Source organism: Meriones unguiculatus, chromosome 3 (assembly GCF_030254825.1).
Source record: "Meriones unguiculatus strain TT.TT164.6M chromosome 3, Bangor_MerUng_6.1, whole genome shotgun sequence".
Classification (NCBI taxonomy): Eukaryota; Metazoa; Chordata; class Mammalia; order Rodentia; family Muridae; genus Meriones; species Meriones unguiculatus.
Genome location: NC_083351.1, coordinates 48349162 through 48362450, shown reverse-complemented (window position 1 = coordinate 48362450; position 13289 = coordinate 48349162). Strand labels below are relative to the sequence as shown.

At 40.5% G+C, this 13289-nt stretch overlaps 1 protein-coding gene across 1 annotated transcript in view; it reads right to left on the bottom strand.

Moving 5' to 3' along the window:
* Positions 1-2317, bottom strand: part of Musk (muscle associated receptor tyrosine kinase) — a 97409-nt gene extending 95092 nt beyond the window's left edge. Inside the window, exon 1 of the mRNA XM_021657433.2 lies at positions 2022-2317. Coding sequence (XP_021513108.1) covers positions 2022-2100 — 79 coding nt within the window. The 5' untranslated portion in view covers positions 2101-2317. The remainder of the gene's footprint in view (positions 1-2021) is intronic.
* Positions 2318-13289: the final 10972 nt, after the last annotated feature.

The following is a 13289-nucleotide window of genomic DNA, read 5'->3' as shown; positions in this document are numbered from 1 at the left end:
TCTAACCCCGCCCACGCTACTGAACAGGACTGTTCATTCTGTGCAGGTTCCTTGATTGCAGTCACTTTAGACAAGCACACCCTACTCTTCACCATTATCTTTCACCAGCTACTGAGAACTGCTGTGAGCTAGTTCAGCGAGGACATCTTCATAATCATCAACAATATTAAGAGAACAACACCTCCAAATGGCTCTTTTCTATAAAAACATGCCATGTAGTACAATGTTTAAAATCCTAGGGATTTCATTTTTCATAATGCTATTTACTTTCAGAATTCATTTTGTGTAGGGATCACCAAGGGGTAGTGTTTGGGAGTAAGGCCGACATGAACCCAATGCTAATTTCAATTTTTTCAATAAACAGTTTAGGCTAAGAGAAATATTATTTTGGTTTTAAAATTTGCAACAAATACACTGTAAAAAAGAAAAAAAAAATGGATTGATTTTTTCTGGTGGTTTTCTCTAAAAGCCAGAATTTTTGTTATTGCTACCCCTTGCAGTTTGAAGTTTGCAAAACAGAGATGATCAGATGCATTTGAGTGAGGGCGTAGGTCAGTTGGGGACTTAAAAAAGATCCTTTGTCCTAGAACCTAAGTTAGCATATAAATACAGAGGTGTTTTGTGGAGTTTTGTTGTTATTGTCCTGTGCACCCCTGAGTGATTTAGAACTCGTACCAGCTGTGGTGCTCTGAACACACTGGGTTGAACATATTCCCTCCTCACCTGTCGGTATAAATTAAAACAAATAAGACCCGTTAGCATCCAGAGGTGTTGCTCTACCGGACATCCATGTTTTGACCAGGAAGTATTAAAATAACCCGAAGCCAATGTTGAGTCCCTATGGCTATTATTAGCTATTTTAAAAGGTGCAGATTATTTTTCTTTTATCTAAGATATCTTAAAGTATCATTGTGCTGCAAATGATTTAGAACATTAGAAGATACAAACCTCTTTGCCCCAGTAAAATGAAAAAGGGGAATTAAGCAAATAAACAAGAAAATAAAGCTTTATAGTCAGATAGTTTAGAAAGAACGCTCTCTGTTATGTGGGACCCATGACCTTGTGGTTCCAGAACTGTAAGTGAACTACAAAATCTAAAGATGTGTTTCCCATGTAAGTACAAATGTCACATTCACTAACTACCCAAGATAAACTTTTTCAGTACTTTGGCAACCTGGCAGAAATGAGAAATAATTCATCTAAAACCCAGAACTCTTCCTTAATGTGATGTTATTTGATATCATTTAGTCTGCTGCTTTGTGCCTTGCTTTGAAAAGGTTTCAGTGAAGCCCCAGAATCTTTGCAAATCACATATTTTTCACTCTTCCTGATTCTAACTTTCATAATACTCTGGCCAGAAACCACAGTACGGTGGACGTTCCTGCTGTCGCAACAGGTGTTTGTCACTTTCTTAAGTTGCTTTCCCCCTTAGGTGGTGTTATTTCCGGTACATTCCAAAGGCACTGAAAAAAAATACTAGTGCAATCTCTGTCAAGCACAAATCATGACCCCAGTAGCAAAGTGACAGAGAATCCGATGTCTCTGGGCTTTTATCCGTAGGCACCTTCTGTGTGCCCTCCCCTGGGTCTGATGGCTAGTTACTAAAATGAATTAAGAATTTGGTAAAAAAAAAAAAATAAAAATAAAAATAAAAACTGAAAGTATAAATGACTTTTGCTCAGGAACAAAACACTCTGGCTATCTGGAAGTGTGGTAGATTATATTCTTGGCAAACCCAGTGTGGAATGGTTTTTATCAGCCATTTAGACCACTCCAATGTTTGACATCCACAGAAACAGAACAAACCTGAATAATTCACAGTCTACCTAGTAACATCTCCCTAGAAGGGAGGGCTCTGCATGCATCATGTTGTCTTTAATCATCAGAGATGGCACAGTCACTCTGTATATAATTTTCTCTTTCTCCATACACTTCACCCCTAAGTCACCTAAACACACCATAATATGAATCAGTCACCATGAAGCTCACACACTCTTGGGGACACAATTATACAGACCAACCTTTTGGAAGTTTCTCAGTCCCGCTGAAGGCAACCAGGGTGAGAATCTGTAACAGTGGAATGTTGGCAAGCTCTCTCATGATTAATCCAGGCTCAGGATGAAGTTTGCTTCTGGACAATGCGAGGAAAATGCTCCGTGGTTTACATTTTAAGGCATAGGTTGTTGTGATAGGGTCGTCTGCTGGTGACTGTGTCTGCAGCGCCACAAGCTCTAAGTATAATCAGGAATCCTTAGACCTGACTGTAATGATGGACATGGCCAGCTGGGGAGTATCCACTTAGGCCAGTAATGCAAGTGGAGGGCTGGAGGAACAAGGGAAAGAAAATCCCTTCAGAATCCCTTTTAAGACAGTGGCAGAAGGACAATACCAGATGCATTTTACAGCCATCACAGTTTGTCCTGAGCTACAGCATTCCTAATGTGGTTTCAGTCCACCACCTCCCCTACACTCAGTTGAGGAATCTGGATTAAACTAATTTTGACTCTCTCCTTCTCTCACCGGACCCCCAGATGACAGCCAGCCTAGCCCAGCTGCTCCAGATTTCACCCACCACACACTTTTTGAATTCTTCCCATTTCCCTTGCACTGGTGTGATGTAAGCCTAACCTGTTTCTTGGGCAATCGTTAGAGTACAGAGACAGCCCCTCCTGCCCCCAAACCTGCAGTGATTTCTTGCCACATGAAAATGCAAGAAAGCTTCCCTGCTTACATAGGGGGACTCGCTGGCATCTGGTTGTCTCCCTAGCCTGATCCTTTATGATCCGTGCTTCTTACTATTCTGTATTACATTTGATGACCTGCTAATAATGTTCCATTCCCAAGCAACCCTACCTGACCAGAAGGCAGACATCTCATCCTTGTGGTCAACTGCATGAAACCATACCTCGTACCTAACCCAGAAGAATGAAGGATGGATGCACTGGTTCTTTTGGTAGGACACAATCATAAAGATGCTGCTGAAGTAATGTTTCTTGTTGTTATGACCAAATAGCTGACAAACCTAAAGGCTCATTTTAGCTTTAAGTTTGAAGTACAGCCCATCATAATGGGGAACCTCCCCCCCTTTGCAGGGGATGCATTCTAATACACCCCACCCAAGCTTAAGGCACCTGGTCACATTGCCTTCATACTTAGCAAAAAGAGAGAGCTGAAGGTTGCTGTTCAACTTGCTTTCTTCTTTCTCCTTTTTAATTTAGTCGAGATTGCTCAGGGAATGATGTCTCCCACTTTCAGGGTGGGTCTTCCTTCCTTCCTTAACCTTTCTGAATACACCTTTGAATACTTGCCCAGATGTGTGTCTCCTAGGTAACAAGTCATGTCAAGATGATAATAAAAATTATAATCATAGTAATAAGGACAAAACTCCAATCCCCCAAGTCCCACTTTGTAAAACAATCTAAAATGAAGTTCATACTCATCCTATTAAACAAGAAACACAGTAAATTATATAGGCAGGCATAAAGTGAAAAATTAGCCTTGCAGTAGCCACTCAGTTTCCATCCCAAATTATAGCAATCACTATAACAAGTGTTGGCAAAAATATGAAGAAAAAAGAACCCTTATACTTTGCTAGTAGGAATCTAAGTCAGAGCCGTACTAGATAATAACAGAATTCTCTAACAAGCTAAAAAATAGGATTAGAATATAATCAAGCAACCCCTCTTCTCAGATATAGCCAAATACATTGAAATCGCCATGTCCAAGAGGTATTTGTCTATGTCCATTACAATACTGTTACAATTGCCAAAACAGAAAGTGAGCTGTGGATAAGTGTCCACCAGTGTGTGACCGGAGAAAGAAAATGTTGTTCATACACCTCAGGTAGTGCTAGCCAGGGTTGAAAGAAGGAGTTTCTGCAGTTCACATTATGAGTGAACCTAGAAGGCATCAGGTTAAGTGATATAAGCCAGACACAATCAGACAAATACTTATGTGATCTTCCTTATATGTGGAATCTAAAAAGGTTTGCAGAAACAGAAAGAAGGGGTTTGTCAGAGTCAAGATGAGAGACAGGGAAAGGGCAGAAGATGATTATTTTTTTAAAGATTACACATTTTCTGTTAGTCTAGAATGGTGTGTTTTCATGATCTAGTACTTTTTGTGGTAGCCACACTTAGTAACATATGGTTGTAAATTGATAATGTATCTTTTAACATTGCTGCCTACCTCTTGGTGAGGTGTTATGTGTGTGTTAATTAGCTTGACTGGATCTTTCTGCAGTGTGTACGTAAGTCAAAACTGTTCCATACATATGCATGAGATATATTGCCAACTTAAACAGAGTAGGAGATGAGGAAATGAGCTAGCACATGAATTTAAGCATCTCCAAAAGAGCGGGAAGGAAGGAATATTAGCAATGCTGGAGGAAGAAGTTAGCTGAAAACAGAAATTTTCAAACAGTTGTTGTAGGACTGTATTATGCAAGATCCTGTAAAAATGAAAAGGACAATGTGCACAGGGCAGAGAATGCAAATAGAATGTTCCTTGTCTCAGGGAAGACAGGAGGAGTTGGGCCTTTGAGCACAACATCTTAACCCAAAACCTGCCAAGGAAGCAAAGTAGAGGGATGGCTGAGCAGTTAAGAGCACTTGTTGTTTTGCAGAGGACCTAGGTTTGACTCCTAGCACTTGCATCAGGAAGTTCACAACCTCATGTAACTCAAGTTCCAGGTAATCTTAACGCCCTCTTCTGGCTTCTATGGGAGTTTGCACATACATGGTATAAAGTCACACACCCACACATGCACAATATACATGCAAAATAAATAAATAATAAAGAGTCTTTAGAAATGTTGAAGAAGAGATGAATAAGAAAATACAGAGGCAAGGTAGCAAAGAGCTTTTGGAGTTCCCGTCTGATAGCTGCTGCTGTCTCTACAAATTAGAAAGCATGGTGTGAGACGATTTAAAGCTTTCACCTCATATGTTAGGGAAGCACAGATCTGAGGTCATTGGCTTTAAACTTAGATTGATACTCATTTACTGTGGCTTGATACATCTTTTTTTCACCAGTACTTGTCACTTTCCTAAATAACACACGTTGAATGGTTGAGTAGCTTTATTTGGGCAATTGAGGGAGGAAAAGGTATTAGTTGGTGATTCATTAGTCTAAGGAAGCAGTGTTCCAGAAAAGAGAATAGAAAGGGATAAATGCTAAGAAGCAGGTCGATGGATTTTAGAGCAGTCAATTAGCAAGTGACAACACAGGCAGAAAATGGACAATGACTAGCATCTGCTCTCATTTTATGATCACTTGAACACAGTAAGACACTGAGAGTGAGATCAAGGACAACAAAGAAAGTGGCCCCGAGACAGGGGTGAAGTCAGTGGTTTAGGTGTCAACCTGGGGACTGGACCCCCGCATGATCTGAGATAGACTCTGAATCTGTTAGCCCTTATGAGAGACCATGGGGTTGTAGTAGGTTGGATGAAATGGACTTGAGACAAAAGAGAACAGAAAAAGGAGAAAGATTTGGTTATAAATCCAAGATGAACATCAGATTTCTAACTTAAAGGAAATTTAATCCAGAATTTCCAAGAAGAAAAATGGCCACCAAAATGGCTTTATTTATATCCTGTATATACATAAGCAGCTATTAGGGTCTGTTGTGGTTTTACTGAGAAATGCCTTCCATAGGTTCATGTATTTTAACATTTGATCCCCAGTTGTGATATTACTTGGGAAAGTATTGGAACCTTCCAAAGGTAGATCCTTGCAGGAGGAAGTACCTTGGGGTGGTACTTCCTCAATTCCTGTTTTCCTCTGCCAAGCTTCCCCTCCCATTCACTCCTCTCTGTTTTTGCCTTCCCCTCCTCTATGCTTTTCCCTTTCCTCTTCTACCTCCTTCCTTCCTTCTCCCTCTTCCCCTCTCTCTTCTCTCTCCCTCCTTCACCTCCTTTCTACTCCCCTTCCCCTGCGTCTTGTATATGAGTGAAAATGTGACCAACCAGCCAGCTTCCTGCTCCTGCTTCTACTCCTTCCAACAGCCAAGTCCCCCCCCCCCATCCTACCGTCTGTGCAATATCCTTCCAGATCCAAAGCCAAAGAAAACCCTTTTCTTCCATAAAGTAGTATGGTATTTTTATCACCACTGCAGAAAAGTAAGTAACAGAGGGTTCCAGAAGGAAAGCAGTAGTCCACTCAAATAGAACACAGGGATATATACAATAGTACAAAGTATAAAGAAAGTACAAAAGCCTCATGAAGAAACCAGGAGCCAGTGACAGTTGCTATTAGTTATATCTAGAAAAAGGAGTTATGGCAACCTACACACAAAGTTTCGCAATAAGAGGTAAGACCTTTGGTTGAGAGATGCAGTTCCAGGGATGGCTTTGATTTCTAGAAAATTCTGCTGGGTAGTGACAGCACATGCACTTTAATTCCAGCACTTAGGAGGCACATGGGTCTCTTGAGTTTGAACCCATCCTGGTCTATAGATCCAGTCTGGGACAGCCAAGGCTACACAGAAAAACACTATCTTGAAACACTAAAGGAGGTAAAAGATTTAAGAAAATTCTTTCCAGCTATAACAAATAAAGCTGCTACGAACATGATTGAACAAATGTCCTTGTATACTTGAGCATCTTTCTGATATATGCCTAGGAGTGCTATAGCTGGATCTTGAGGTAGCACTATTCCTAATTATCTGAGAAATTGCCAGATTGATCTCCAAAGTGGTTGTACAAGTTTATATTCCCACCAGCAATGGAGGAGGGCTCCCCTTTCTCCACATCCTCTCCAGCATGTATTATCACTTGAGTTCTTGATCTTAGCCATTCTGATGGGTGTAAGGTGAAATCTCAGGGTCGTTTTGATTTGTATTTCCCTGATGATTAGGGATGTTGAGCATTTCTTAAAGTGTTTCTCTGCCACTTGATATTCCTTTATTGAGAATTCTCTGTTTAGCTCTGTACCTCATTTTTTAATTAGGTTACTTGATTTTTTTGCTGTTTAACATCTTGAGTTCTTTATGTATTCTGGATATTAGCCCTCTGTCAGATATAGGATTGGTGAAGATCCTTTCCCAGTCTGTAGGCTGTCAGTGTCCTTAGCTTTACAGAAGCTTTTCAGTTTCATGAGGTCCCATTTATTGATTGTTGATCTTAGAGCCTGTGCTGTTGATGTTCTGTTCAGGAGGTTGTCTCCTGTGTCAATGAGTTCAAGGCTCTTCCCCACTTTTTCTTCTAAGAGATTTAATGTGTCTGGTTTTATGTTGAAGTCTTTGATCTACTTGGACTTTAGTTTTTGCAGGGTGATAAATATGGATCTATTTGCATTTTTCTACATGTAGGCATCCAGTTAGACCAGCACCATTTGTTGAAGATGCTGTTTGTTTTCTATTGTATGGTTTTGGCTTCTTGTCAAAAATCAAGTATCCATAGGTATGTGGGTTTATTTCTGGGTCTTTTATTTGATTCTATTGATCCACCATTCTGTTTCTATGCCAGTACCATGAGCAAAGGGGATGGACATCAGAAGAGGGAAAAAACAGGCAACAGGACAGGAGCCAACCACAGAGGGCTATTGAAAGACTTTACCTAGCAAGGTATCAAAGGAGATGCTGAGACTCATAGCTGTATTTTGGCAGAATGAAGAGAATCTTCTGAAAGAAGGGGGAGATAGAAAGGACTAGAAGGGACAGGAGCTCCACAAGGAGAGCAACAGATCAAAAAATCTGGGCACAGGGGTATTTTCTGAGACTGATACTCCAACCAAGGGCAATTCATGGAGAAAATCTAGAACCCCTGCACAGATGTAGCCCATGGCATCTCAGTCTCCAAGTGTGAGTGCCCTAGCAAGGGTAACAGGGGCTGTGTATGACATGAACTTAGTGGCTGGCTCTTTGATCACCTACCCCAGGGAATAGCCTTACCAGGCCACAGAGGAAGACAATGCACCTAGTCCTGATGAGACTTGATAGGCTAGGGTCAGATGGAAGGGGAGAAAGACCTCCTTATCAGTAGACTTGGGGAGAGGCATGGGAGGAGATGAGGGAGGGAGGGTAAGATTGGGAGGGGATTAGGGAGGGGCTACAGCTGAGATACAAAGTGAGTAAACTGAGATTTATTAAAATATAAATAAATTTTTAAAAAGTGAAGAAAGAGAGAAAAAAAGAAAGAAAGAAAGGAAGGAAGGAAGGAAGGAAGGAAGAAAGAAAGAAAGAAAGAAAGAAAGAAAGAAAGAAAGAAAGAAAGAAAGAAAGAAAGAAAGAAAGATTATTTCCATTTTCTAAACCCAGCCAGGAACAACAAACCAAGATAACCCACTGGTAGGATTCATAGAAGTCATTTTACTGGGTCACAGCTAATAAATATGGCTGAAGAATGGATCTGGAGGGAAAATGCGAGGTTACTATTGCAGGAGTCTTTAGCGAGTTTTAACCTTCCCTGGAACACAGATAATATACTAAGTAGTATTATGGGTCTGGGGTCCTTCAGAGATTCACCAGTCTGAACATTATTACATTTTAACAAAGAAGCTTTTCTCATATACTTGTACCAGGTCTACACACCCAGTGAGTGCCCAGCTTGACCTCAGTCAGGGGCTTTTAAAGGCAAAGAACACAAAGTGACATTGTTCTGTCTGTGTGTAAGCAGAAGGTCATCTGTGCAAAGGAAGCTTTTGTTCACAGAGGTGAAGCCAGCAGTTTTGTTAAAGTTGAACAAGCCAGGCAATTACAAAAATAAACTCTAAGCAGCTCTTAACCTTTTTACTTTTATATTTTACTTTATTGTTCTCTTAAGCATGGTAATTTTTAATTTTTTAAAATTAATCTATTTTTATTAATTAAATTTTCATCTTAGTCATAGGCCCATCCCTCCTCTCCTCTCCTCCCATTCCCACCCTCCCTCCCTCATCCCCTCTCCCTTATTTCTCAGAATAGGGGAGCCCTCCACCCTGACACCCCAGCTCATCTATTCCCATGAGGACTGAGTTCATCTTCCTCCCGTGTGGCCTTGTGATCCATCAACCTAATGTTAGCCACCACAGTAGGATAGGGAGGCATGCCCAAACCCTCATTTGTTGTCACTGCTACATATTTTAACTGTTCAATTAGGACATCTCTAGCCTCTGTACTTGCTCCCCAGAGACTGGCTACACGGTTTCTGTCATACCACTCCTTTCCTCTTCAGCACCATTGTATTATAAGGGCTTTTCCACAGTATTTTCTAAGCACCATTGGTCACATTCCTAAATCCAGAACTTTTTGGCTCAAAATCCTTTCCATAGATATGTGTCATATTATACTGGGTGTTTTAAGGGCTCAGCAAGCTTAGCTTGATAAGTCTTTAAGAGAGCAGTCTGAAAACCCAAGGGAATAAGAATTGGAAGAGCCTTCAGTTTTTGCTTCTGATTTGACAATATTGAAAGAAGAAACCCTCTGCTACGCCCACTGAGAATGCTGCTTTCATCATCTAAATACAATAGGGCTGTGATCTTCCTCTTCCTCTTCCTCTTCTTCTTCTTCTTCTTCTTCTTCTTCTTCTTCTTCTTCTTCTTCTTCTTCTTCTTCTTCTTCTTCTTCTTCTTCCTCTTCTTCTTCTTCTTTATTTTTTTTAATTTTTTCTTTTTATTTTTTCAGGTTTCATCTCCCTTGATGTCATATCCTACCAAGGGCTGTTCAGATGCTCACTGATAGCCTTAAAGGACTTTTTAAGTATATTAAAATGACAAGTCTAGATGCCATTCTGTGACCAGATAGTAATTATGAAAGAAAAATATTTCCATAGATGCCATTGTCTTGACATGAACTGTCTTGTCATGACAGTGAACTCATTCTGAAATACTGTACTTGAATCTTTATTTATGTTTACATGTTTTCTAGTAGAAGTCTGATGTCTGCCACAAAAAGCAAATACCTGCTCTTCTCACCCAGATGGTTGGATATGGATAAGTTACCTGAACTCAGATGGTGGGATGCCCTTCAGGGACTTGGAATCTGGATCATGTAAGAAGGGAAAGCTGGAGTGCATTCTAGCAGCAGTGACATCAAGTATCCACTGGCATTCATGCCAGCAGCAGTCTGAGCAGTATGTAGGCATGGCAGTGCCTTCTGCAGTATCCTGTGTCCAGGGATGGTAGAGTCTGTGTCCCGTCCTCAGCAGCAGAGCTGCGTCATCCTGACCAGGCTGTTCCTCTTATCAGATCTTGGCCATTGTTCTAGACACCAGATGCTCTTCACTCCCATGTGGCTTTCTTGAGCTTCCTAGCTTTCCACAGGCCAGCCAACAGCCTTTCAGTAAGTTGCTTTTTCCCTAAGTTAATCAGTTACTCTCTGTCCATTGCAATAACATATGCACCGATGTTAACTTTTCATTCACAAAAGCTAGGGCTTCAAAAGTTATGAACTGTGACAAGATTCTGATAGCCACTAAACAATAGAGAGAAATTTATTTTTAATTTAATTTTTTCAGAATTTTATATATCAATGCTGTATTTTATATCATTTCTATCCCTCCCTCCCCTGCCCCCAACTCCTCCCACATCTCCCCCACTCCCGCTAACATTCTTCTTTAATTATTAGTTATATAAACATGATACACTATGTATACGTTAATGTGTTATTACTATATGCATGATTAAAATTATGACTATTTAATTGATGGTGAATAATTTATTAATGATAATATGTTAATATTTTAATATGTGTACCATATATTCTCCTGAGTTCTCCTCAGTGTTGTTTGTATGTACATGTGCTTAGGGCTGATCACTTGGAATTGGGATTGGATAATCCATCAGGGGTCTTGACCATGGCGAAAACCAATATTTCAAATGCAGACTTGACTTTTGAGGATAATCTTTTTGCTCTAAATTACTACATCTATATTGTACACACAGACTACATGTTTTAAAAGATATTTGCTAGCTTAGCAGGCTTAGAGGCTAAACCAGTCAGAGGGAGTTTTACCTTCTTCCACGTGTTCAGTTGTGCTCAGTTACTATTATGTACTGTTGCTATCTGAGAAATATTAAATATGACTACTCAGTGATGCTGGAAGGAAACTAGAACTAGAATGTGTTGTCCACAGATCACACCAGGCAAGGCTGACTTACAGATCTCTTTATAAAGTGACGTGAGTAATTTGGCAAGTAAAAAACACATATCCTAATAATACGTTTAATACACACAAGTTGGGGGGAATTAAAAATTTTTCAAATTGAAGTGCATGAGGCTATGGCTCGGCCAGTAAAGCACTTGCTTTGAAAGACTGAGAACCCAAGTTTGATGTCTGAAATCCGTGTGTGGTTCCACAGTTTGTGGAAAATAAGGATACACATTTGTTATTGGGCATGCTTCCCTTCCCGTTCACCATATAATTCCGATATTTTGATTCCCCTCTCTTCTCTCACTCACTCTACCTTCTCTGTGCACTTCCTCTCCTTCTCCTCTCTCTCTCTTCCCCACCCATGCCTTTCTCTCTTTTTGCCCCTCCTTCTGCATGGCAGCCAAGAGCTTCTCCCAATAAATCTGCATTTATATACTTTATCCTGTCTTGCATTAGCTCATTTCAGCACCTCAATAAGATTTATCAATGGCTTAAGTTGGTCTCTAAAACATGCTTTCTCAAGGTTAAAGTGTTCCTCAGGAGACAGTATTAGACAGCTCTCATGCAACTCTCTGTATTCCCAAGCAAGATCATGTCAGCGCTGGTTCTCCTAATGCACTAATTACTATATGAATGGGGGAAGCTATTTTGGAGAGTTTGGGAAAATAGTTTCTCAAAGCTGAGTCTAAATTTCTGCAGTGCAAAGAATATGTCTTAATTTAATTAATCCAAAACTGAAGATGCCTAACATAGCAGAAAGGTTTATCTCTAGATCCCTGTAATATTAACACGTCCAATAACAAATCCATCATCCTCCCTGAACTCTAGAAATTGCTTAATCTCTTATTCTAATGTGTGTCATTATATTCTTCTCAGCTTCCAGCATCGTCATGCTGGGAGTGATCCCTGATGCCCATGTCTTCACCCTGTATTAAGCCTAGACCCTATCATATTACATGCTGAAGGCTGAATTCATACCTTCCTCACCATTCTTCGCCTCATTAATTTGTTCTCTGTTCACTATAGCATCAGCCTAGTAGGTGTCTGTACTAATTATATCTCTATCCCAGTGCTGCGGTTCAAATATGAAATTTCCCCTGTACAGGGAGTGTGGTTACATTCAGCACATCAGAATTTTGACTTACATTTGGGGTGCATGATTGTCGGAGATATTTTCAACATTGAAGAAAAAGGAAGACCAGGAATTCTGCATTGAATACTTCTGTGTTGAGTGCTTGAATCTGTACTTTTGATAGAAAACAAAGCAAATTGTTATTTACCTAGCTTATCAGGGAAAAAATACCAGGCTGGAATTCTGGGTATATCCCATGTAGAGGAAGAGAAGGATTTGGCTTTCCCCAAGCCTTTCCCCTTTGGAGTCAGAAAGGCAATGCTAAGCAACTACTGTTCTTGGCTTACAATACAACTGCTCTCGGGTCCCTGAGTACACGATAGAGTTCCTTTCCTTCACCTCCCTGAATTCTAGGTCTCACCCAGAAAGCACTCATTTGGAAACAGATGGGGGAGACTGGAAACCTACCTGTGACAAGTCTCTACCAAAACAATAAACCCTCCCCGTTACTGCCTGTTGTCTTCCTCTTCCTGCTCCTCCTTACTGGGAGTGCTCCACACTGCAGACACACATTCCTTAAAGGATTAGGCAGGAGGCAGGAGATGAATGCTTCTAGTCCTAGACACTTACACTTAGAAGGCTGAAGCAGGAGGATTTCTTGAGCTTAGGCATTCAAGATGAGTATGGGCAGTATAGCGAGACATATCAAAACAAAGTAGCTATGTTTTTAAACCCCTGAGGAAAAAAATGATAAAAGCCTGACCTACATCATCCTCAAAAGGAACACCCCAGCAATAAGCTTTACTTCTAGTTTCTGTATTTCTCAGCTTACTCCCAGCCCTCTGCACTGTTTATACGTTCTGACTGTGTCTTACAGCTGTACAATGCAATTCAGTTCAGCAAATCACAGCTAGGCCCAAAGCCAATGCCGGAATCCAAAAGCTACATGAACAACCACATCCATATGGCTGTGTGTCCTTATGAAAGATGTTCTTGGCAAGGCAGGAAACACTGAAGAAGGACGAGAACAGTTCTCACCAAGCCTGCCACCAAAGTAGTGGAATGTGGTCTAGCAACCTTTCCAGTGAACCCAGTATAATCCCCTTTCCCTGAGTGTAAAATAGGCATAATATCTTTCTTCCAAG